This window comes from Lissotriton vulgaris, chromosome 9 (genome assembly GCF_964263255.1).
Source record: "Lissotriton vulgaris chromosome 9, aLisVul1.2, whole genome shotgun sequence".
Classification (NCBI taxonomy): domain Eukaryota; kingdom Metazoa; phylum Chordata; class Amphibia; order Caudata; family Salamandridae; genus Lissotriton; species Lissotriton vulgaris.
Genome location: NC_141697.1, coordinates 361,887,273 through 361,912,227, shown reverse-complemented (window position 1 = coordinate 361,912,227; position 24,955 = coordinate 361,887,273). Strand labels below are relative to the sequence as shown.

Genomic DNA, 24,955 nt, shown 5'->3' with positions numbered 1-24,955 from the left:
GTCTCTCTGGCCGCGTCAGTGGCCTCAAAGAAGACTTTACCAGTCCGTACATTCAAATCACTCTTAGGGATGATGTCCTTGTGCATCCTGCTTATACCGCACTGTCGCCTCAGGATACGTCCGCGGCAAGAGGCTCTGTCCAGACAGTGGACTCAATGCTCGGGATCCTTCGAGGACCGCATTGCGATCACACAGCAAATAACCAAGGCACTGCAGTGGTGTTGGTCGATCAAGAACCTTTCACAAGGGTTGCCGTTTCTGCTCCCTGCAGCTCCGCACATAATAACAACGGATGCTTCTCTGGAGGGTTGGGGAGCAGTCCTTCAGGAATTACAGATCAGTGGCAAGTGGACGAACCAGGAAAAACAGCTTCATATCAACCTCCAGGAGCTGAGATCGGTTTTCCTAGCCCTGCAGGCTTTCATACCACGTATCAAGAACTCCCCAGTGCTCGTCAGAACCGACAACACCACGACGATGCACTACTTGAACAAACAGGGAGGGACGCGTTCGCTCACACTATCTCGCGAATCGCAGAAGATCTGGAATTGGCTTGTTCTCCACAACATCTCATTAAAAGCGGAGTACGTCCCAGGCAAGGACAATGTCATAGCAGATGCACTGAGCAGGCAGAGGTCTCTATCCCACGAATGGGAACTCAACATGGAAATAGTAGCTTACATCTTTTCGGTGAGGGGAACACCGCAGATCGACCTGTTTGCGACCAGGGAGAACGCCAAATGTCAAAACTACGCAAGTTGGCATCCCCAGTCAAGGTCCCTCGGAAATGCATTTTCCATCGCATGGCGCAACGTATTTGCGTACGCATTTCCGCCATTCCCAATGATCCCCAGGGTCCTCAGGAAAATGAAGGCGGAGCCTGGCACTCCGATTGTGATTGCCCCATTCTGGCCTAGACAGCACTGGTTCACGGACCTTCATCGCCTCTCAATGCAATCGCCAATCCACCTGCTTCAACATCCATCTCTGCTCACGATGAGCAACACGCATGTTCAACATCCGGATCTGAAATCTCTCAGGTTATCGGCTTGGCTCCTGAGTACCGAGAGTTCAGTAAACAGAGCATTCCGCAGGAGTGTAAAGACATCCTTGCCAAAGCAAGAGCGGACAGTACTAACAAGACCTATTCCTTGAAGTGGAAACGTTTTTGTGTATGGTGTGCGGACAACGGTCTACGTCCCTTCCGCACCTCTCCGGAACGAATATTACCCTATCTGCTACATCTGGCGAAGTTGGGCTTGGCCCATGCATCCATTAGAGTACATCTGGCTGCAATTTCAAGATTTAAAAGAACATTGAAAGGACCCTACCTCTGGTCCAATAGACTGATAAAACAGTTCCTCAAGGGACTTTACAGATCATTTCCACGGCCACGAATAATTCCTCCCGACATGGCATCTCAACGTGGTTCTTAACCAATTGATGAAACACCCTTTTGAACCCATCTATAGGGCGGATATCAAATATCTTTCATGGAAGACAGCCCTTCTACTTGCACTTACATCGGCAAGGAGGGTCAGTGAATTGCAGGCTCTTTCCAAACAAGACCCTTTCATGCAGTTTAAGGGGGACCGAATGTCCGGAGGAGGCCCGGACTAAACTCGCCCAAGCCCTTGCGGAGGGTCGAGATGCGGCACGCTATTCCATCCGGTGTGGGCTGGATACCACTGATTTACTGGGCAGAGCGATGACCACGACGGTGGCAGTTCGACGCCACGCCTGGTTGAGGACTGCCAACTTTTCGGATGATGTCCAGGCCACCCTTCTGGACATGCCGTTTGATGGCCGTCGCCTCTTTGGCGATAAGGCAGACCATGCGCTTGAGCGTTTTAGGGACTCCAGGGCTACGGCCAAGTCCTAGGGCCTCTCGGCCCCACGCCAGCAAACTGGTGCCTTTCGCTCCTTTGGTGGCCAAAGGGGCGCTCCCACACGTGCTGCCAGCCACGTACTGCAGACTAATACACAGCACGTTGGCGGTCGTGGAAACCGCCGTTGCGGCGGTTGGGGACTACGGCGAGGCCAGTCCACACCTTCCCCTGCAGCATCCGCCTCAAAAGCCTCCTAGTCCGTGCTTTCAGGCCCATGTGATGCCAGTGTTCGCCATCACCACTTCCACTGGTGCACTGTCACGTCGGACATGTGGGTGCTGCAAATCGTCCGAAGGGGCTACTCCCTCCCCTTCGAGACGACCCCTCCAGCCATGCCACCGCAATACCACCGCATGTCGGGGGATCACTTGCAGCTTCTGCAAGAGGAAGTTACGGCCCTCTTGGCCAAGGGGGCCATCGAGCGCGTTCCTGGGCCAGAAGTAGGGTGTGGGTATTACTCCCACTACTTTCTGGTACCCAAGAAGGGCAAAGGGGGCCTGCACCCTATCTTGGACCTACGGAACGTCAACGGCTTCCTCCGGAAAGAGAAGTTCAAGATGCTGACATTGGCTCAGGTCTTAGCTGCCCTGGATCCAGAAGACTGGATGGTAACGTTGGACTTGCAGGACACTTATTTCCATATCCCAGTCCTGCCAGCCCACCGGCGCTACCTACCGTTCACGGTAGGCCACGAGCACTTTCAGTTTACCGTTCTCCCCTTGGGCCTCACCAGTGCCCCTCGGGTGTTCCCCAAAGTGATGGCGGTGGTTGCAGCTCATCTGCGCAGACCCGGGGTTTCGGTCTTCCCCAATCTCGACGATTGGTTGTTGAAGGCGGGCTCGCCCCAGACAGTCGTCTCCCACCTCCAGACTACGGCCGATCTCCTGCACTCATTGGGGTTCTCCATCAACGTGCCGAAGTCACACCTGTGCCCCTCTCAAAGCTCCTCTTCATCGGAGCTGTCCTCGACTCTGCGCAGTTTCGGGTTTATCCTCCCGAACAGCGGGTCCGGGATATTCAGGCTTTGATTCCAATCTTTCAGGCTTTATCCCGGGTCTCGGTCAGGTTGACGCTGCGGTTCCTAGAGCTGATGGCCTCCTGCATCCTTCTGGTGTGCATCAGGCCAGGTGGCGGATGCGAGCTGTGCAGTGGGACCTGAAGTTTCAGTGGGCCCAGCATCAGGGCAACCTGTCCAACCATGTCATGATCTCGGAGGGCACTGCAAGACAGCTGCAGTGGTGGCTCACTGGTGGCTCACGAACCACGATTGGGTCAGCGGCAGATCCCTATCCCTTACCCAACTGGAGGACGTAGTTGTGACGGACGCGTCCCTCCAGGGCTGGGGAGGCCACATGGGAAAGGCGGAGATCAGAGGCCTCTGCCCGGCTCCATATCAACCTTCTGGAGCTGCGGGCGATTAGTCTAGCACTGAAGACATTCCTCCCCTCAGTCCGCGGGAGTGTAGTGCAGGTGTTCACGGACAACACCACCGCCATGCGGTACTGCAACAAACAGGGCGGGGTGGGGTCGTGAACCCTATGCCAGGAGGCTCTGTGCCACTGGCAGTGGCTGGAACATCAGGGCATGACCCTGGTGGTTCAACACCTGGCAGGTTCTCTGAATGCCAGGGCGGGCGAGCTCAGCCGAAGGTGCATGATGGATCACGAATGGCGTCTGAACTCTAACCTGGTGCAAGGCCTCTTTCTGCAGTGGGGAGAGCCTTGGTTAGATCTGTTTGCCACCAAAGAGAACCCGCAATGTCATCAGTTCTGCACGTTGGAATTTCCAAGGCGGCACTCGCTCGGGGACGCTTTGCTTCGCGAGTGGAGTTGCGGTCCGCCTATACCACTTCTGCCCAGAGTGCTGAAGAAAATCAAGCTCGACCGGGCCCAAGTCATCCTTGTGGCTCCGGACTGGGCGCAAAGATACTGATATCCCGAGCTACTCAGTATGTCAGTCGGTCCCCCGATTCGTCTGCCTCTTCAGGAGGACCTTCTGTCGCAGCAGGGAACGTTCCTCCACCCGAACCTGTCCAGTCTCCACCTCCATGCTTGGAGATTGAGCGGCGACAGTTGAGGCCATTTGACTTGCCTCCTGAAGTCTGTAATGTCATTCTGGCAGCCAAGCGTCCCTCCACAAAGTTGGTATACGCCTGCAGGTGGAACAGATTTGTGGCATGGTGCACAGCAAAGGCTGTGGATCCCCTCAATTCTTCCTTCTTTCTCTTGCCTAGCGGGGCTCTGCTCTGGGAACTGTCAAGGGATACCTTTCTGCCCTTTCAGCCTTCTTAAGGCTACCTGATCAGCCTACTTTGTTTAAGTCCCCCATTGTAAACAGATTCTTAAAGGGCATCACTCCTATGTTCCCTCCTGTTCCTATCGTGATGCCCCATTGGGACTTGAACCTGGTTCTAACTTACTTGATATGCGCTCACTTTGAGCTGCTTCATAACTGTCCTCTACGTCTTCTTACACTTAAGACTGCTTTCCTGGTTGCCATCACCTCTGCCAGGAGAGTGCGTGAGCTCCAGGCTCTTTCCTCTAAACCTCCTTTCCTTTCTGTCCATCCGGACAAGGTTGTATTGCGGACAAAACCCTCTTTCCTGCCCAAGGTAGTCACAGCCTTCCACATTGGGCAGTCCATCACCTTGCCCACCTTCTTTCCGCCTCCGCATCCCTTGAAAGAGGAAGAGAGGCTCCACCGTCTGGACCCAAAACGTGCGCTCTCTTAATATCTGGATCGCACACACCAGTTTCGGGTGGATAACCAACTCTTTGTTGGTTACGTGGGCGCTAAGAAAGGACGGGTGGTGCACAAGCGGACCATCTCTTGGTGGATCGTGTTGTGCATCCAAGCGTGTTACTCATTGGCTAAGAAGGAACCTCCTGTTAGGCTGAGGGCCCACTCCACTCGGACCACGGCGACTACTACTGCCCTGGGCCGAGGAGTCCCCTTGCAGGACATTTGTCAGGCAGCTATGTGGGCCTCGCTGCACACGTTCGCAAGACACTACTGCCTGGCAGCCAAGTCCGGAGGGATGGCTTCTTTGGCCGTTCAGTCCTCCAGGACTTTCTGGTGTGATTATTGGTTCGCAGACCCACCACCGGGGTTGGTATTCCTGGGGGTATCCATTCTAAGGTAAGGAATCGATCACTAACGTGTCTTTTTCAGATGCACAAGTTACTACTTTTGTAACGATATATCTGTAAGAGACATTAGTGATAGATTCCTTACCGACCCACACATCCTCCCCGTTCTGTGAACCGACATCTAGGGTTAAGGTCATCCCCTTTCAGGGCCCTAGTTTCATGGCACCAGTGTTGGTTCTATCATGGCTCTGCGTATCTGGCGCGGAAAAGCTGTGTATAAGAACTGACGTCAGCACGCAAAGGTGGCGTCTAAGTACTCCGGGGACGTCATTCCGCAGCTAACGACGCCGACGACAGACGCGGACGACGCCTACCGACGCGCAGGGGTATTGCTACGCAAAAGTTTCCAGATCCAGTCTGACGCCTTGGGATATTCTAAGGTAAGGAATCTATCACTAACTAATGTCTCTTACAGATATATCGTTACACAAGTAGTAATTTGTGCGCTAGGTCCCTGCGAAAAGTTTACCTTCAGACTAGTCTTTTTCTTGGAGCTTCTCTCTTGTTGATGGGCTCGTCAGCTGGTCCTCTGGCATCTTGGATAGGAAGTTCGATTCGACGGCGGCGTGCTGCAGCGCGATGTCTCGATAAGCTTCTAGAAGTCTTTTTCCTTGACGGCGAGGAGCTCCATCTTTCAGTGGGACAAACGAGCGCAGTCAGACCGATTCACGAATTCATAACAGCAGCTTGAGACTCAACATCAAACCGGTCTCCTCCTAGAGCATTTCTGCAAAATTCTACTGAAAATGCCCTTCTTTGTAGTTCCTTGGTTCCTTTGGGCAAAATAAGTGTCCACTAGCTCAGTCCAAGGGTTCAGAGACTCTGGATTGTCTCTTGGGGGCTAGGACTCACAATGCACTTCCACAGTCCAGGAACCCTCCAGTTGCAACTGGTCAGCTGGGGTGATACTCTTTGGGCTTGCAGGTGACGTCTTCCATCTCTGTTATACCTGTTGCTGATGAGTTAATCCACTCCTTTTTCTTTGAGTCATGCACAGTCCTTTTTGTGGAGCCTTTTTAGTGCAGCAGGTGCTGTTCTTTTCAGTGCAAGCCTTCTGTGGTGCAGTTCAACAGTCCAGTAGGGCAATCCTCCTTTGGTTCAAGGCAGTGTTCTGAGTAGCTCCTTTTGCTCTCCAATATTCAGCCTCCATTCAGGGCTGGAAAGAGGGGAGGGTGGGGGGACACCCCAAGCAATAGGGGTAAAGTTACCCCCCTCTGCTATGACCACTTCCTGCGAAGTGTGGCATATTTTTAACTTCAAATGCACTGTTTTCCACGCATTGAAATGGAGATAATCTTTCCTTGATGTGTGTGTATATTTCCTTAGGGTGTAACCCAAACCAAAGACGTGGCTAACAACACACTACTCTCCCCTTCCAGCCTCCCTCCTAATCTAATTAGTGGGGCTCCCATCTGGCTAGGGATCAAGGAAGTCTGGTTCTCTGTCATATGTTCCTCCTGCCTTAGAAGTCCAGCTTATCCCCTCAGCCCACTTCCTCTCCCTGGCTTCTTCAAGGAAGCAAATCTCCTCCCACCAAATGGTTATATTGTTTCAGCCTCAGGCTTCTTCACACCTACTCAGAGAGCAGCTTGGCTCAGGCTGACCTATCAGAAGAGGCTGCTACAGGGCTGCTTTAGGTTACTGCTTTAGGTAACCGCAGGATAGTAAGTGCTAAAACTGCTTGCCTGTAGTAGTTCTAATACATCCGACTATGGCAAGTTGTTGGATTTATTGTAAACTTCATTGTGATACTTTGCATGAGATTGCTAGCTAGCTCCCAAGCAAAGATAGACTTTGAAGTTAATAAAACCCATGGGGATACCAGGACTACAATAGGGGAAACAACTTTTGCTTTTTTTCACTACCAGGAGTTATAAACCATCTTTTAAATTGTCCCTGCTTTTTATAACAATGCACTCTACCATTGGGGCACCAAGGGCAGACTTTAGAGGGGAATTGTAAGGTATAATAAGGTAGTTTTTTGCTTTGGAAGTACTTTAAATTCCCAAGCAGAATTTGGACATAGTTTTATTTTAAAACGAGCCTGCAAAGTAGGCCTGGCTTTAAAATGACACCAAACACCACAGCAATGCACACTTAAGTTCATTAGGTCCACTAAGTCCACTGGGGTCTCTAAACCTACATGCCCTATCTAGTACTAGGGACTTACAGGTAAGTTGACTTGGACAATTAGAACTATACCAATTACCATATACCTTTTAGAGGACAGAGTTAGCAGAGCCCTGGGCACTTTCAGAGTCCGTAACCACCAGCAACCAACATCTGCCCAAAAAAATGGGGGCTATCAGGGGAAAAAAAGGATAACTTTTCTACACAAACTTTTCAATACTTCGCACAAGCCATTAACAGTTGCATGCCACATTCTGCACTGGAAGCTATGCCAAGTTGACACCACTGGAATTGTATAGTGGCCCATCCCAGCACACGGATTTTAGTTCCCTTTTTTCTGTGCCCTTCTACACAGATGTGGAGCTACTGTTCATTGCTTTTTTTCTCCTGGCTTCCAAATCCAATTATTTTCCTCCTAAAAAATTCAGTGGGAAACGTCAAAGCCGAGAAAATCTGTGGCACTTTCAGCTGGCAGATGTCCATTTCTGAACGTTGTGGGTTCTGTGATACTTGTGGGTGAAGCAGAACTTGAAGTCTCAGCCCAGGCCTAATATTCACGCCTGTTCCTTTGACGTCCAAGACTAGACAGCACTGACGCTCCTGGCACCGGAGGTAGACTACAAGACGAATTTGTCTCTACCTTGAGCGAGGTCACATCTCAAAGCAGCACTGACACAAACGTTTTGGTTCCGACCCTTCTCAGAGCCAACCAGCTTTGAGGACTACAGTAGAAATGATCGGAATCCATTCTTTCCACGCTATGATGATGACACTGTGATTTGATTTGCTGGAGGCAAGAGAGTTGGACAAGTCCCTGGACACTGGGTTGTGTTCTCCCCCTGGGCTATCAACGGAAGAGAGTGCCTCCTTTTCCGTGGTCATAAGAATGAAGAGGAGGTTTTGAGTTTGCAGCTGCCACCTATTAAAGTTAGGACTGATGTGTAAATAGACGTTTTGCATCCTGGCCGAAATCTGTAAGCACTCTATGCCAGAAGGTCCGGTGACTCTCAGACTTCAACAAGGAGGGAAACCCCAATTCATTCCTTATGAGCAAGGCCCCCCCAGCCCCCTCATTCCACACTAAACAGAGTTGAAGGGAATTGAAGCATCCAGGAAATGTGTGTTTTCATTGGCCAGCCTAGTTCTCCAGTCAGTCAATGCCAGCTGATTGCCGTTTAGATATTCCCATGCTTTATGGACACAGTTAGCAAGACCTTGCCGCTTTACCTGCTAAACTTTAGGCCAGCTTGACTCAAATCATCTAGGATGGTGTAGATGCGGGCAAATGTCATATGTTCTAGGCTGGACACTATCGATTGCTTGGGCAGAGTAGTTGAAACTGCGTAGGGCTTTGACATCAGGCATGGGTGAGATCCTCTAGCTTCTCTTGTGTCATACAGACCTCACTCATTGATATGCCATTCAATGGGTTTTGATTTTTTGGGGAAAAGGCTTAGTCTGCATCAGAATACTTCAAGGAAAGCAGGGCCACTATGCTTTCCTTAGGCCTCTCTACTCCGGCAAGTCAATACCCACTGGAGTTTCAACACTTTGAGCTTTGGTATAACAGCAGTGCCAGGGCCTAGTGCCTCCTTAACAGGCATCCCAGTCAATTCGGAGTCAGACTGGGATCAAGCAGGCAACGCCCAAGTCACCAGGGGCAGTGAACTTCCTAGTGCTACGCCTCTACAGCATCAATCTCCAAGGAGCTTCAGTATGCCATTAGTGGTACATAATCAGCCTGTGGGAGGCAAGATCAGACCTTTCCTCCATTGTGGCAAAAAAGAACATCCAACTGGTGGGTCTTGCAGGTAGCCAACCAGACTGTGGCCTGCCATTACTTTTCAGTCTGCCATATCTTTCACCCACATCAAAGCAGTTTCCAAGAGGAGCACCTGTCTGTCTTGCTTCAGGAGGTGCAGCCTGTTTTAGTCAAAGGATCCATACAGAGGGTTCCGGCTTTGGAAATTGGGACCGACATTTCAGACTGTTACACTTTGAGACTTTGCACTATAGGCTGTTCTCTCTGAAAAGTTTAACCTTTTTTTATTTTCCATAAATATTTCTGAACTTTCATAAAATGTTATAAATTTCTCTTCTTGGGGCCATCTAGTTTGTTTTCAGTCTTATTTCTGCAACTTTAATCTTGAGATGTTTTAATATTTTACTTTGGTCGAACACCCCCCTGCCCAGGCTGCGTTTAGTCCTAGATAGCTACGTTGAAGACTACCAGAGCCTGGGCAAAACCTTATGGTTGATGATGAACAGCTGGAATCTGGTTCTAAGTAAATTCACTTCTGTAGTGTAGAGACTTTAGGCAAATAGCTTCTCCTGACTTCTAAATCCGGTTCTCCGTCTGATCATGCCCCTTAACATACCCTGCACTTAGTGCCAGATGTTTGGATCTCTTTAGATCCTTTGTGTTGCTCACGCTAAATGCTAGAATTCCCTACCAGCAGGAAAATAAAAGCGGTGGACAATGAATCTGAGTTCAGTACACATATCAAAACAATTTTTTTTTAATTTTTTTTTTACAGTCTAGGTGCTGTCTTTTCTCAATGTCTTGACAGTCTTGATATCGACAAGATGCTGTAGAGTTAAAAAAACGCTTTAGAAGCACCTGTTAGTTCATTTAATTGTTCCGAAGAAGGATAGAGTCCGTAGTCCTATTTTAGATTTCCCCCTCTTATTGATTTCTTGCAGAAGGACAAATTCAAGATGCTCAAGTTGGCCCTTTTCTGTCTGCCCTGGTCACTGGATGGTTGCTTTGGACCTGCATAACGCCTATCTTCACGTACTTGTTTTGCAGTCCTGCATACGTTATTTCAGGTTTAAGGTAGACCTATGGCATTTTCAGTTTGCTGTGCTCTCCCCTTCGGCCTCACTAGTGTGTCTTGGGTGTTTCACTAAAGTAATGGTGTTGGTCACAACAAACCTTCGGAGGTTGGGGATTCCTGCTCTCCCCTAACTCGATTGACTGTTTAATGCAGCCTCACCACAGTGAGCCGTGGACCAACTCCAGATGACCGCGAAACTCCTGTCTTCATTGGGGTTCACGGTTGCCTTGCTGAAGTCACACCTGTCTATTTTGTAATTCCTCCCTTTCTTCAGAGCCACTCTGTATACAGTGCTGTTTTGGGCCTTCCCTCTGTCATGAGTCCAGCAGATTTGGTCTTTAATCCCAATGTTTCAGTCTCGTTCCTTAGTATCAGATATGGTGACTCTAAGGCTTCCTGGCCTCCTGCATCCTGCTCGTCTGCTATGTCATGTGGCATATGCAAGCTCTGCAGTGGAACCTGAGGTCTCAATGGGCTTAGCACCATGGAAACAGTCCGATTACAGTCTGGTTAAAGAGGAGACTACAGAAAACCTGCAGTGGTGGCTGCTCAACTTTAATTAGACTGGCAGAAACCCCCCACCTAGAGCTGACGGTGGCCACAGAACCATCACTGCTGAGAGGGGGAGGTCATCCGGGAGAGGTGGAGATCAGAAGACTCTAGTCTCTGGTGGATACCAATCTCCAGATCCACCTGTTTGAGTTGGGGCCATTTTCCTGGTGCCATAGGCCTCCTGTTTTCCATCAAAGAAAGGCTGGTCCAGGTTCTCGTACGCAACCTCACCACCATGTGGTACTACAACAAGAAGGGCCACCGGGTGGGGTTCTGGTTCCTGTGCCAAGATGCACTTAGTTTCTGACTTGGACTGGAGCATCAGGGCGTTTCCCTGGTCATCATCTTTAAATACCAGGATGCATGAACTCAGCCAGCATTGCCAGGTTGATCACAAATGAAGCTTGCACCCCAAGGTGGCACAGGACATCTTCCGGCAATGGAGGGAGTATCTGTCTAGATCTGTTTGCAAACGCAGAGAACGCAAATGTGACATTTGCTCACTGGAGTTTTCAAGAAGGCTCTCTCACAGAGACTCATTCAGGATAAAGTGGAGCAAGAGACTCCTGTATGCCTTTCTGCTGCTACCTTTCCTTCTATAAGTTCTAAAGAAGATCAGGAATGACTGGGCCCAGTCATCTTATTGGATACGGTGTGGGCAAGGAGTGTGTGGTACTTGGAACTGCTGGGCAGGATCATTTGGCCTCCAATCTGCCTTCTGCTTTAGGAAGACCTCCTGTCCCAACAGCAGGGCAGGTTCCTGCACCCGAATCTGAGAAGCCTGCACCTCCATGCATGGAGACTGAACGGGCGACAATTGACTGCATTCAATCTAACTTACAAAGTTGTCGATGTCATCCTTGATGCCTGGTGTCCCTCTGCAAAGTCTGAGTACACCAGATACTGGGACAAGTTTGTGGCCTGGTGTGGCACCCTTAGTACGGACTTGTTACATACCAAACTGTCCTCTTGTTTGTTGTATCTGTGACCCAGCAAGAACTTGCTGTGGACACAGTTAAATGTTATTTTGTCACCTTTGGCTGTCTTGCGTGTGCCAGACTAGCCGCCCTTCTTCCAATCCCCTATTGTGATGTGGTTTATAAACTGTTTGACAGACATGCTTCCTCCCAATCTCTTTGAGATGCCACAGTGGGACCTCGCTTCGAACCAATCTATAGCTGTTAACTAAGTCTCCTGACTCTGAACACTATGTTCCTGGTCGCTTTAAATGCAGATCATCGCTTAAGTGCACTCCAAGCTTTCTCAAAGCTGTCTTACACGTGGGCGGACTTTTTACAGAAGGTTGTGATTTCATTTCATGTTTTGCAATCCATCACTGTTTTTTTTTTTTGCTCTGCTTCAAGAGGAGGAGAGACTCCCATCACCTGGACCCAAGTGATTCTTGACCTTTTACATCGATCGCACCAAAGAACATCAGTTGGATGATCTGATTTGTTTGTGGAGTTCATTGGGGCAAAGAGAGGCAAGGCAGTATAGAAAAGTAAGCATTTTGTTAAGGTGGATAGTCCAATGCATTAAGATCTTCAATGTATTGGCCAGGGAGCAGCTTTCAGAAGTGCTGAAGTAGGCAATTTCACCAGGGCCTGGGCTACCACTGCATTGACACAGAGTGGCTATTTTTCTTATCTGTCAGGACGTGACATGAGCATTGGGGGTCTACATTCACAAAGCACTACTGCCTGGACAGCCAGATCAAACTAGAAGGGCATTTCACCCTTTTGGTCCTGCAGGACTTTTTGATCCAATGACCATTCCTTGGCCCCACCGCCTTGGGAGGTACTACTTTGGTATGTATTCTGAAGGTGAGGAATTTAAAGTATCCATCAGAAGAACAAGTTACTTACTATAACACTCTTTCTGGTAGATACTCAGTATAACAGTAAATTCCTCACTGCCTTCCCACCTCCCTGTTCCATAGTATGGATTAATTGTTTCCCATTTTTAAAAATGTCCCAAACTATATATCTGCAAACGTGTACATCTGATTATTGCTGGACTCCATGTCCGAGGGAATGGAGAGATTCGGGAAAGAAACTGGCTTCAGCATGGAAGAGCACTTATATGCAGCTCCACTGTCACTTACGGAGGGGAAACTAAGTCAACCTGGAGCCCCATAGCGCCACCTACCAGTGCATGGGAGCAAAGCTGTTAAGTCTTCATAAAGCAGTCTGGTGCCTGGGATATTCCAAAGGTGAAGAATCTGCAGTTTGAAAGTGCGTTCACTAGAAAGAGTGTTACCGAAGGTAAGTAAATTGCTCATTCTGAAGAACTTGCTTTGCTTGGTTCACATTCATATACTCATGCCTGCATAGTAATTTCGTTTAAGCAACTTTCAAGTTGCCAAAGTGAATCTGTTTGTACAGTGATGCATATGAACTTTTTATTTTTACTTATTGTAGATTCCAGAATGTTTGCGGGATTGCTATGCCAAATTTGATCAGTCCTGTTACCTGTATGTAATAGGAATGGTTTTAACTACTCCTCTTCCTGATGAGCTTAATTTTCGGAGACGTAAACTGTACCCTCCAGAGGACACCACAAGATGCTTTGGAATACTAACAGCCAAACCTATACCTCAGGTACAGCTGCACTGTTATTGAGCTGAAAGAAAGTTGTATTTGATGGATTGCAAGATCATGTTTCTGGGCACATAAAATGTTGGAAATTTTTGTGTGTGACTTAGTTGGCAAATAGGCAACTACATGTAATTTTTTTGTATCGTATGAACAGATAGTGCACTAAAAATATTACAGCCATAAACAATCACTCTGTTTAATTTGAGTTATCTTATTATACTAGCAGAATGTGTTAACTGTAAATGAAACTGTTCTATAGTTGGAAAGGATTCTAGCTTAAAATTGTCACATTCATATTTATTGATTATCTTAAAATCTTCCTAAAGATTTGTATTTTCATCCAACATCAACCTGAAAATGCCCGTTGCAGAGGCTGCTAATATTTGAAACTGCACATGCAGAAATCGAAACCGAATAGATTGTCACTTGATGAATTTATACCTCTGATGGGAAGTGTTTTCTTCTTATTGCCAGGACATTGCGGCAGTGGTTACTAAATTTGAAAGACGCCAGCTAGTGATTTGCACATGAAGAGTAGGCAGCCTATATAGTGCCAGCTGTTGCCTAACCGTTTGTGACTAGTTACTGAAAATCTTATGATTGTGGGAAATAATTTCAAAGTATTTCAGTTACTCAAACATCACTACAGCAGTTTCTTCTCTAGCACTTGATTGTTAATAGATTGATGCCTCATGTTGAAATATATTGCACACAATAAAATGTGTTGCCTGCTCATCTCTTTCCTGGAGTTTGGTAGGTAGCCTGTTGAATAGGTTGACAGTACTTAATCTTCTAGAGACGCCTAGCCGCAGATTCCTGATCTTCGAGTTTCCCCTAGGCGTTGGACTTCATCTGAAATGGATGTGCATGGTGCGTATAATTAGAGACTACCTCAGCACTCTGACCTTTTCTTTCCACAACAGTCAGCACAGAGAGGGCTACCCCTTCAGTCACTTTTTGACTGCGCTTTTTGATGTTTTGTCAAAGCTTTTCTGAGTGCTTCTCCTGGTGTGGTGTGAATGTCCACTAGAAAGACCGGCTTCAAGACCTGCGCGGTCGTCATCAACAAATGTTGGGGACGGACCAGCACCTTGTATGCCTTTGGTGCTTGGAACATGACCACGATGCGAAGACCTGCGCCGATTGCTGCACCACGCACCCCAAGACCTTTAGAGAGTGATCCCTCAAGCTCCGTGCCTCCCGACGAGAGACGCCGCGACCCGCTGGAGAGGAATATCCCGAGATCGGTCGCAGAGTCCACAATCCTTGGCACACTCTAAGATGTCATGCCACTTGGGTACGTCTCACAAAAAAGAGAGTAAGGAGTCGAAGAGATCTTCCAGTTCACCTTGTCCAATGAGTCGAGAGAGTGTCGACATTCGAGGCCTGGCTCCGTGGTTGAGCTAGCACCTCAAAGCTTCATGCGTCCCTGAGTTTCCCAGAGTCTGGGCGATCCCTCCCGCTCAACTCCACGAGTTTTATGAGGCCATGCGCCTCATATTTGAACGCTACACCGATGCACAGTTTAGTCCTGTGGGTCTGGAAGGGGCTCCTACTGATTTTATGCCAGCTAATGCAGCCCCAGTGCCAGTCGGGCCCCTGGGATTCACAGATAGATTCTGACCAGGTCCGGTCGTACCACCTTTACCAATACCGGTGCCCACCAGCAGCGCTTCCCCCATTCTGATCCAGACTCCGACATGGAGACGGCACAACATGGAGCCTTGGCTTCTAAACTGGAGCTGGGCCCTATTTCTGTGGACTCGGACTCTAGGAGGATTGGGAGAGGTCGCTGGATCCTGAGGAATACCAACCCTTAGATCCTCAGATGGACTGGTGTGAGGACTTGGTGGGGGCCAGTGGACTGGAGACATCTTCAGATACTGCCCTGCTTTCTCCCCCTATCATGGCTATGGAGGAGGGAACATCCTTTACCATGGTGGGTAGGCTGGCGGGCGAGGTCCTAGACCTTGGGTGCCCTAAGTGGCACTCAAGATGAACATCTTTGCAGTGGTGCTTCAACTGGGAGTGACCCCCCCCTCAGAACCGCTTCTGCCTTTCAATGAATCCCTTACTGATGTCCTACCCTAGCATGAACAGGACAATTGCCCATTGCCACTGCCCCGCCCCAGGGGTCCCCAGTTTCTTCATAAAACACCCTACCTTAGAGAGCTTGGTAGTCCAAGACTTTATCTCCCATGTAAATCCTGTTGCATTCCCTACCACCCCCCTGGCTGTTTGGACGTTGGTCTAGATGTGCCCCAAAACCCCCACAAAGGATGCTAGACCGAATCATATGCAGAGCTGTCTCGCACACTCCTTCGCTTCACTCCACACAGAAGCACAGCTGTGCAATCCTCGCAACTTAATATGTCATATATCATACAATAAAACACTTTCATTTGGGCATCGCAGCATTAACACACCTCTACATCTTCTAGCAGCTTGTAAGCCTAAGCATCCTATGTTCTTAGTATATACCAAAGGCTCATCTACACAAGCATGATATGATCAAAACTAGTTATCACGCGCAACTTCAAAATGCTTTTCAGAAAGGTCACACCAAAACCCTACAGCATTCTGTGTAAGCCCACTCACAGGCCTGTGTGAAATTGCTCCTCAAATGCACTTTGAGGCCAATCCATGTGAAACTGTTGGAGGTCTTTGTTTTTAAACAGAAGTTGTTGTTAATACTTCCAGACAAGGGCAAGATTTTGCCAATCCCCTGGCTCCAGGACTGATCCACATTCCGAAGAAACACCTTTTACTTTCGTAGAGAAGCCAGGCCTTTACCCTTTGAGGCCACCCACCTCCAAAAGGGTCAGGTACTCAAAACACTAATACAACAGCCTTATCCACAACACGTCCACCAATATCACCACACTCTCCTCTTCAAGCCCCCCTGCACACTCCCTGCAAGATCCCTATGATGAGTGCTTCAGGCCCCGGGAGGGTGATGACCCACGAGTAGGTCACATAGTTGACCAGCCCTGACCATTCTTACCTCGAACTCCACACTACCAAAACCAGCATCCCCTGATGACGCTGCCTCCTAAATTGGGGTAATACAGCGGACCGCCCAGCACCTTCTGGTAAAAATGCACATGGTACAAGAGCAAGAGAACTTATTGGTCAATACCCTATCCAAGACAGAAGGGCTAGAGAATTACCTTCTCAATTTGAATAGAATGCTTCGGTCATCCACTGTTATCTTTAAGGAGCCTGTGAAGGGCAAAGTGGTCACCCTTCTGGGCCAAAAAAGGATAAGCTGGTTCATAAGAGGTTGTGTTTACCCGTTGCCAAGTCACCACCGACTTCCTTATTCACCCTGCATGCACTAGATCTTCAGCACAGCCCAAGCAAATTTAACGTGGCAAGAAAGTGTGTCACATTTGGAGCAGCCATATACTGGTGCATTGCATCATTTAATTGTGAACATCTATTGAATCCCAGGAGGGCCAGATGCTTGAAAAAATCAAGGAGGACACTGAGATTGCACAGTCCTTGATGACAAACAGTCCCCTAGTACCAGATCTGCCTTTCGTAGGCAGCAAACTAGAGTTTGGTTCAAACTGGCAAGTTCATGCCATAGACCCCAATATCAAATGCATCTATAACACTTTCAGGACCACTAGCCAAACTATGACCTTCCAGCAGGGTGCGGACAGGTAAAACTGCAGTGGTAGAGGCAGAAGTGGCTTCGCTAGGGACACCACCACCGTCAAAGAGTGACTCTCCAACCCTTCCCTATCACATCACATCTGTTGAGGAAATACCGAGGCACTTCTTCCCTTAGTGAAAGAACATCACCTCAAACAGCTGTCACTACTTCACAGGCTATGTTTCACCACCCATGTGAAAGAGGCATACATTCAACTGCAGCAGGTAAAGCCCTTCCTAGGATTGGTTTTAAAAGCGGTTACAGGGAAAGCATGTCCCAATGAGCACAGTGAATGATGGCAATCAAAAAGCTGCTGCCTTTATTTCAGTCACACCTTCCCATTACTGTCTGAACTGAGTTGAAACCATTAGGAGGGTGCTTCATGTTTAGCTATTATGCAATACTCCAGGTTATACATTGTAAGCAAGTAAGCAATTAATATTTGTAAAGTGTGAACATATCACCCCCTTAAGGGTTTCAAGGCACATGATGCTGAGCTGGCTCTGGGGATCGAACCGTAAACTACTTGGAGTTTCTAGCTAGCAGACTAGCTCTCAAAACATTCTTCAAACTCATTCCAGGCAAGACAGTACTGAGAAAGACAACCAACATGACAGGCATGTAATATATTCAGTAGCAGATGGCCCCTCTATCCCCAGCCATATCCACTAGCTCAGACAATTTGGCACTAGGCAACCTGCAACAACATTCACCTGTTGTAAGAGCATTTTGCAGGTGAAGAGGATGGCAATGCAAACCTGCTCAGGGAAGATGCATCAACAAGTCCATGAATGGAATCTCTGTCACGAAGTCCTTCACTAGTACTTTGAGCGGTGGGGTACCCATATCCGTAGACCTGTTCACCACTTTAAACTCTGAATGATGCAAAAAACCTTGCCTCCTGCCCACAGTTGGTGGGCAATGCATTATGGATGGACTTGTCTGGGATGTTTTCTTGCTCTTTTCACCTTTTCCTCCTCATCCTTTGCATAGTGAGGGAGATGAGGCAGGTTACCGGGACCCTCATCCTTGTGACAAAAACTTGTGCAAGACAGTTCTGCTGTTCAATGCTTTTAGAGGTGTCAGCCTATGCCTGTGAGAATGTTCTGACAAGGCCAGTCCTTCTCACTCAGTTTCACAGCTAGCTCAGGCACCCAATTCTGAGAAGGCAGAACCTCATGATCTGACACCTTAGTTTTTAGAATTTGGAAAACTCAAACTTCCAAAGAGAATGCTTTCTTATCCGACGAGAGATGAGTAAGCGCACCCGCCCCTGTTATGCAACTGAGTGGAAAAAGTTACTACTCTGTCTCTAAACGTTAGACCCCTTTAGGGTTTTAGTTCAGGAGATTTTCTGCTACCTTCTGCACCTATATAAGGCCATCTTTGCCTAGACCTCCATACCCATGCACTTAGCCTTATTTGCAGATTATCAACAAAAGCCATCTCTTTTTAGGGTCCCAGTCATCAAGGCCTTCATGTAGGGGTAAAAAGGTAATGCCTCTTACAACACCCTCTGCATTGTGTTTAACTTAAACGTGGCCCTCACACGACTCCAGGGCCTTCTCTTCGTATCCCTACACTGAAATGACCTATACTTCTTGTCTTAGAAGGTGGACTTCCAAGTCTCTATCTCCTCTCTGCAAATTTCTGCCCAAAGTTGACTCGCTGTTTCACATGAGCCAGACCATTGAGCTGCCCATCCTGCAACTAGAGTCGTTAGCGGTAAGAGCCCCTCACACACTGAATGTTTAGAGGTCATATATTGACAGAACAAAACATTTTAGAACGTCCAATCCGCATTTCAAAGCTTTCACCAAACCCAATAGGGGTCATGCCATCTCTAAAGTTGGCATTGCGAGACAGATATATAAGTGCATCCAGGCTTGCTGTGTTAAGGCCAAGCACATTCTCTGTGGCCCTCAGAGCCTACTCTATGCACAAGAAAGGGGATGCCCTAGCCTTTTTGGGTAATAGCTCTATCGGACATTTGCAAGGCTGCTTCTTGGTCAATGACTGATACTTACTTCAAGAATTATGTCAACATTCTAGCGTGTCAACAAGCTTTAGTTGGCCAAGCTGTGGTAGCATCTGCATCATTTGATCGTTAGCCACTACTTTGGACTGGGGCTGCATTATAGTTTATGAACAGCATGTACATCTACAGACACATCTGCTATGAACGGAAAACTTTACCCTGTAACCTTCAGTTCGTAACACGTAGTACTGTAGATTGACATTCTCCAACTGCCCTACCCGTATGCCAGTGATGATCACAGATGATAATTTTTATTTACTCTCTTTACTGTTGAACGCTAACACGATCTTCAACACTGCAGTCCACTGTTGTGTAGTTCATATAAACCCATAGAGGATCTGCGCATTTAAACAACATATGCTGTAGGATTGGAGTCAGACTGATTCACTACACCCCTACCGGATATGTCAGCCTGTATACAAGCTAGCTCACAGTGCCACTAGAAATTCCTCCTACGAGGAGAGAATAGTTCTTGGCAACCATCGAATATTAGAACCCTTATCTCTCAGAATCGTGGAAACAGTGCCACTTTTCGCTCAGTCACTCGTGCTCACTTTGTCTCAGAGAGATACACAGAAAAAACTGTGGACTTTTCTCAATAAGCATTTATTGACCCAGATGCATTCTAGTGTAAAACAGGTGTGCTGAAACAACAATTAGACAGTAACAGATATAAATGACGATAAGCCCTAACAGAGTAAAAGGATGGTAGATTTCGAACATCGTGCTAAAACAATGAATACAGGCAAGTATATAAAATACAAGACAGTAATAATGCATACTCCTATGATGCGTCCCTAACTAGATGTACCTGAAAGTTCCAAGCACTTATGTGGGTGTAAAGCCAAGAATCCCTCTAGGATAAAGTCGACCCCATTACCTGAGGTGAGAGACTGGGGGACCTTGTCTTGGTCTCGAGGTGGACACCCCGCAAGGGATATCAGACCACTGCGAGCTGGAGTGTCTGCGTGCATGAGCTTCAGAGTCTTGCATCAGTGTGTCGGCATGGAAGTCCTTTTCTCCTCTGACTACCTTAGCAAGAGATGGTGTATATATACCCAAAGTGATACCTCCTGGTGATATACCTCACTGTGTCATGTCAGACTGGGATGACGGAAAGAATGTTCTTTATACATAGTTATTATGCAGGAAATGGTATGCCTGCTGTGTTTCCCAGAATCCTCATGCATAATGAATGAGGCTTAAGTTTTTCGGAGAAAACCCCAAGGCATCTCTGGACATTACCATAACTAGGTAAATGGTCAGTACTAATAACTGGTATGTAGTGAATGGTAGGGAGAATATAGGTGCAGGTTGGGTGACTACCTGAGCCTATATTAGGGTACCTATGTGGAACATAACACCACTTACACTATTCGCCTTCTGAGTGTAAAACATTCAGAGGTCGAACAAGTCTTGGAGTATTATTTCTCACCCAGTACTGTGGGCTAGATGGGTTTATTCTCCTTTCTCCAGTTGAGTGCATGCATTGAACTGCATGAGTATGTGCTTTACAACTATACCCCTCTGTGCATTTTTGGTGACTCCTTCCGTGTCAAAGAAAGGGTTGTGGTGCTGTTCCTTTGGTAGGGGTTATAAAAGTAACTCGCGGATTGAGACTCGCTGTGTCTCACTAGGATTTACAGGGGAAATCCATTTGTTGGATTTTAATGCCCTCACACACTCTTGCAGGTGTCATGCTTCATCATCTGGGCTGCTCCTCGTTGGGTCGGCGGTGCAATACCCAACGGGCTCACCTCAAAGAGGGGCACTTTTTCGGAGATCTTTTTTCGAACAACCGTTTGGTGCAATGCAGATATGGGGCCAGAAAAAGTGTAGACGTGATGGTGAGTTAAAAATGGGCTGGGAGTACCTGGGAAAGACTTTTTTATTCTGGGGGTCTCCTGCCTCAGTTAAAAGCAGTGTAACTGACACTTCTTGGGGTATAATGTCCCTTGTTGCTATGTCAGTTGTTCAGAATTATTAGACGGTCAACATGTTTCTCGCGTGTGTGTTGATTGACTCGCAATTCTTCAGGACCATAAGGAAATGAACTATCTACACTAAGTTATATGTATGTTGGAATTTGTTAATTTTAGGTGTTAGGACGAACCCTAACCCTTTCTGTAGGACTTTTTCTTCAGTATTGTTGAGTTGACGTGTGGATAGATTAACCACTAGATTAATTTCTTGTTGGTTTTGCTCCTGGTGTCCATCCCCTGTGCTGGGGATTCCTCCCACTGCACCCTTTTCTCCTGCTGGTTGCCTCTTCTTCGCCCGCGCCCTCTGCCCCAACCTCTGCCGTAAAAAGGCTGGTATGTGCCTTGGGGTCCAAACTGTGGCGGGTATTTGGGTCAAAATTGTGTTGGGGCCTGTGGAAACATCGGGTATTGCCAAAAGGGCATCACTTGGGGATGTGATTGTGGGTGTGGGTACGTGTTGTATCCTTGTCTCCCACCTCTCCCCCTTTGTTGGTTTGGTCTGCGTTCATCCCCACTAGAGTCACTATTGCTGGTGGAGCCTCTTCTCGAGGATGTAGCGCTTGAGTCTGATAGGTAGCCTGTGCCAGGTGGGACATAGTCTGCTTCAAGGTAAGGGTAAACCTTCTCCTTATCAAAGCGCTTGATGTCCTTTTGTAGCTTGATGATTTTTTGTTTCATCAAGTACTCTGTGTTCTGCCAGTTCGTTATTCAGCTCAGAGAGCTTGGATTTGAAACTAGGTCCAGAAAGTGTGCTTTTTAGGGCACTTTCGGCAATTTGGATGCGGGCTAGTAGTTCATCAGCTAGCCTTTTAGCCGTATTCACAATCAAGATCAGTAGGTCACTAAATGCGGCCGCCCAACATGCTGACACCTCCCGGACTCGGCAGTGTGGCTAGGTCACCAAGAGCCACACAGGTTTGCAAAACATGAGTAACATCTTGTAGTACATAAAGGATTGTCTTTTTCTGGAAGTGGGGCATTACATGGGATTGAGCGGTCAAACAGAGTAGCGGTCAAACAGAGTAGCTCTCACCCGCCACACTTCTGGCCGCTTCAAGCCTGTGCACCAGCCGGGAATGAAACACTCCCACACAGGCACTCTGCTATAATATAATTTGGCAATGAACGAGCGGCGCACAAACTCCGGGGCATAGCGGGGATAACCTGACACCCTCCGCCCCCTCTATACAGGTTGCGCTGATAATCCGCCAGGTCCTGACTGGGATACTAAACGGTCTTTACTGTTGACCGCAGAGTATATACAGGGTCTTTTCCACAGTAGACAAGCCCATGAACATTTCAGTCACATCCAACAATGACACTCTTATCAACTACTCATTTTGCACAGGAATAGCCATTAAGAACACCTCTTCGAAGGCTTAGAGAACGATAATTCGGCTCTTTTCACCCCACACAGACTAGCAGTATCACCATTAATGTGCTGAACCAACTGGGCGTAATAATAGCAAGGTCAGGATGTTTGAAGCAAAGATATAATGGCCCAATAACAGATGAACAGACTACTACGGGTCTCTTCAAAGAAAGTTTTTAATTCCATTTTTTTTTTTATTCTCTATTTAATAATAGGCAAGGGACATGCCACTTAACTAACAAGTATGGTTTCACAAACATGGAGTCTACTATGCTTTACCATGTTTTTATCTGATTGCAATCATCCCTCTACATATAGCTCTACATATGTGGGAGGACTAGCCTGATGTGTTGACTGCCGGGTACTGTTGATGCCTGGATTCTTGATACTATTAGGTGAGTCCAACAAGAATTGTCTGCTGATTTCATGTATATTCTTGGTTAACCAGCTTAGTTCACTTTAGACACCAGGTCACCATGGTTACTAGTACCTTCTATTGTATTGGTTCACTTGTAAGTTACTATCGAATTTTCACAGGCATCGCCTGACAGCTGGTTCATTTATGCACATACCTGTAATGTATGCTACCTTTGTGTCCTTCAAACAGGCAGTTCCAGCCCATCACAGGTACATTTACACTTTAGAAATGTTTTCAATGTGTCTCTGATGAACCAATCACAAATAAATAACACACATATAACTTAGTGTAGATGGTCCTGAAGAATCGGGGGGTCAATCAACACACACGCGAGGAACATGTTGACCGTCTAATAATTCTCAACAACTGACACAGCAACAAGGGACATTATACCCTAAGAAGTGTCAGTTACACTGCTTTTAACTGAGGCAGGAGACCCCCAGAATAAAAGTCTTTTCCAGGTACTCCCATCCCCATTTTTAATTCACCATCACGTCTCCACTTTTTCTGGCCCCATACCTGCACTTCACCAAACGGCTGTTGGAAAAAAGATCTCCGAAAAAGTGCCCCTCTTTGAGGTGAGCCTGTTGGGTATTGCACTGCCGACCCAACGAGGAGCAGCCCAGATGATGAAGCATGACACCTGCAAGGGTGTGTGAGGGCATTAAAATCCAACAAATGGATTTCCCCTGTAAATCCTAGTGAGACACAGGGGTCTCAATCCTCAAGTGACTTTCATAACCCCTACCAGAGGAACAGCGCCACAACTCTTTCTTTGACATCTTGATCGGGGCACCTGGTTGTGCTGGACCTCGCACTTTTGACAAGTGGAAATAGCCCCTCGCTCCTTCCCCTACTTTGAAAAAAGACTCTTTCTGTGTGTCTAGCCCTAATGTGCTAGCTCTGCCTGTGTTAGCACATCAAACCAAGACCTGCTAGCTTTGCCACTGCTCGTTTTTAAAATCTTCTTTTTGCAAGCAGTGTGAAAATTAGCCGTACAGTGATCAACAGCATTAACCATGACAAATCCAGATTTTCGGACACCCCCTAAATGTTTTGAAAGCATGCAGTACTACAAAGATGCATGCAATCCGAACATTCTAATATACTTAATTTTAAGGGTGCATTTAAACCTGTAAGTAATTGTTTGCACGTTGCCCCATCCAATCTTTCTCAAGCCCAATGATTTACTACTGCTTCTAAATAGCATTAAAAACGGCTGTCTATAAATAATTAAGAATTCTTTCAATAAAATATATTTGCACTATTGTGTACGTTGCTATAATTTTACCAGACTTTAACCATTTTTAGATCGAGGACCTAAAGGCTGCGCTTGCGCAGTCTCCGGTCGGAGATTTAATGACTTGGAGTATAGGGGCTTGAAACCGCCTCTCTCCTCCTCTCTCCTCCATTGGCTGGCTTCCTAAACTGAGGCCAGTCATTGGAGAAGACAGGCGTCACTCCAATAAAGCCCCGTCTCTTTCGGATTCGGGGGCGTGTTTTTGGCGTTTTTTCCACCTGTGAAGTCATCCGTCACTCAGAACGCCAAAACACGCCCCCGATTCCGAAAATTTCGGAAGTTTGCGGCGGCCATTTTATTTATTTTTTGTGAGGAACAGCTCCGAGGTTAAGGAGAAGGCCTCTGAGATCAACGACTGCGCCGGGGAGCCCAGGTAAGCCACGTGACTACCGTTCACGACTATTTCCTTCCTTTCACTTAAATCCCTGGTTCTGGCACTCTTTCTAGGGGCTGTGCCTTCAGAACAGCCTCAACACGCCTTCCCCTCAGAGCTTCCAGATGGCATCTGTCTTTAGAATTGCCCTTAATGGTCTAGATTCTCTAGAACATTTTTGGCGGCCCTATAGCTAGTGCCAGTGATTGTCGGTAAGTCCTCGGAGTACAACGCAGGTGAAGGTCACATCTAGAGATTCAGCGCACGTCCGCGGTTTAAACACTGGGTAAAACCCCAGCACAGGGCCACGAGGCCGCGCTTCGGGGGCTGCTCGTCAATGCACCGAGCGCTATAATCGCCGGCTTCCGCCGCTCCTCGGGCTCGGCCCGGCCACGCCCCCGCTTCAGCCGGTAATCAGGGCCACGGCCAGCCGCAAGTACTGCCTTGTGTTGAGCGCTCCGTGGGCTCTTAAGAGAAGGGATTACACAGAACAGTAAATATTTGCCAAATGTAAAACTAGGTTTCTCTGCAGCAGCTGTTGCGGCAACTGGATTTGGTGGGAAGGTAATTCCACCTGTGACCCCTCCCCCCGCGTCAGTAATGTGCTGAAATAGCGCCGCGGCTCAGAACCATTACCACGCTGCATCCTACCGGCAG

The 24,955-nt window shown here is 47.6% G+C and overlaps 1 protein-coding gene across 1 annotated transcript in view; it reads left to right on the top strand.

Moving 5' to 3' along the window:
- DICER1 (dicer 1, ribonuclease III) overlaps window positions 1–24,955 on the top strand; it is a 521,797-nt gene that overhangs the window by 337,560 nt on the left and 159,282 nt on the right. The window contains exon 16 of the mRNA XM_086937733.1: window positions 12,978–13,157. Coding sequence (XP_086793859.1) covers window positions 12,978–13,157 — 180 coding nt within the window. The remainder of the gene's footprint in view (window positions 1–12,977; window positions 13,158–24,955) is intronic.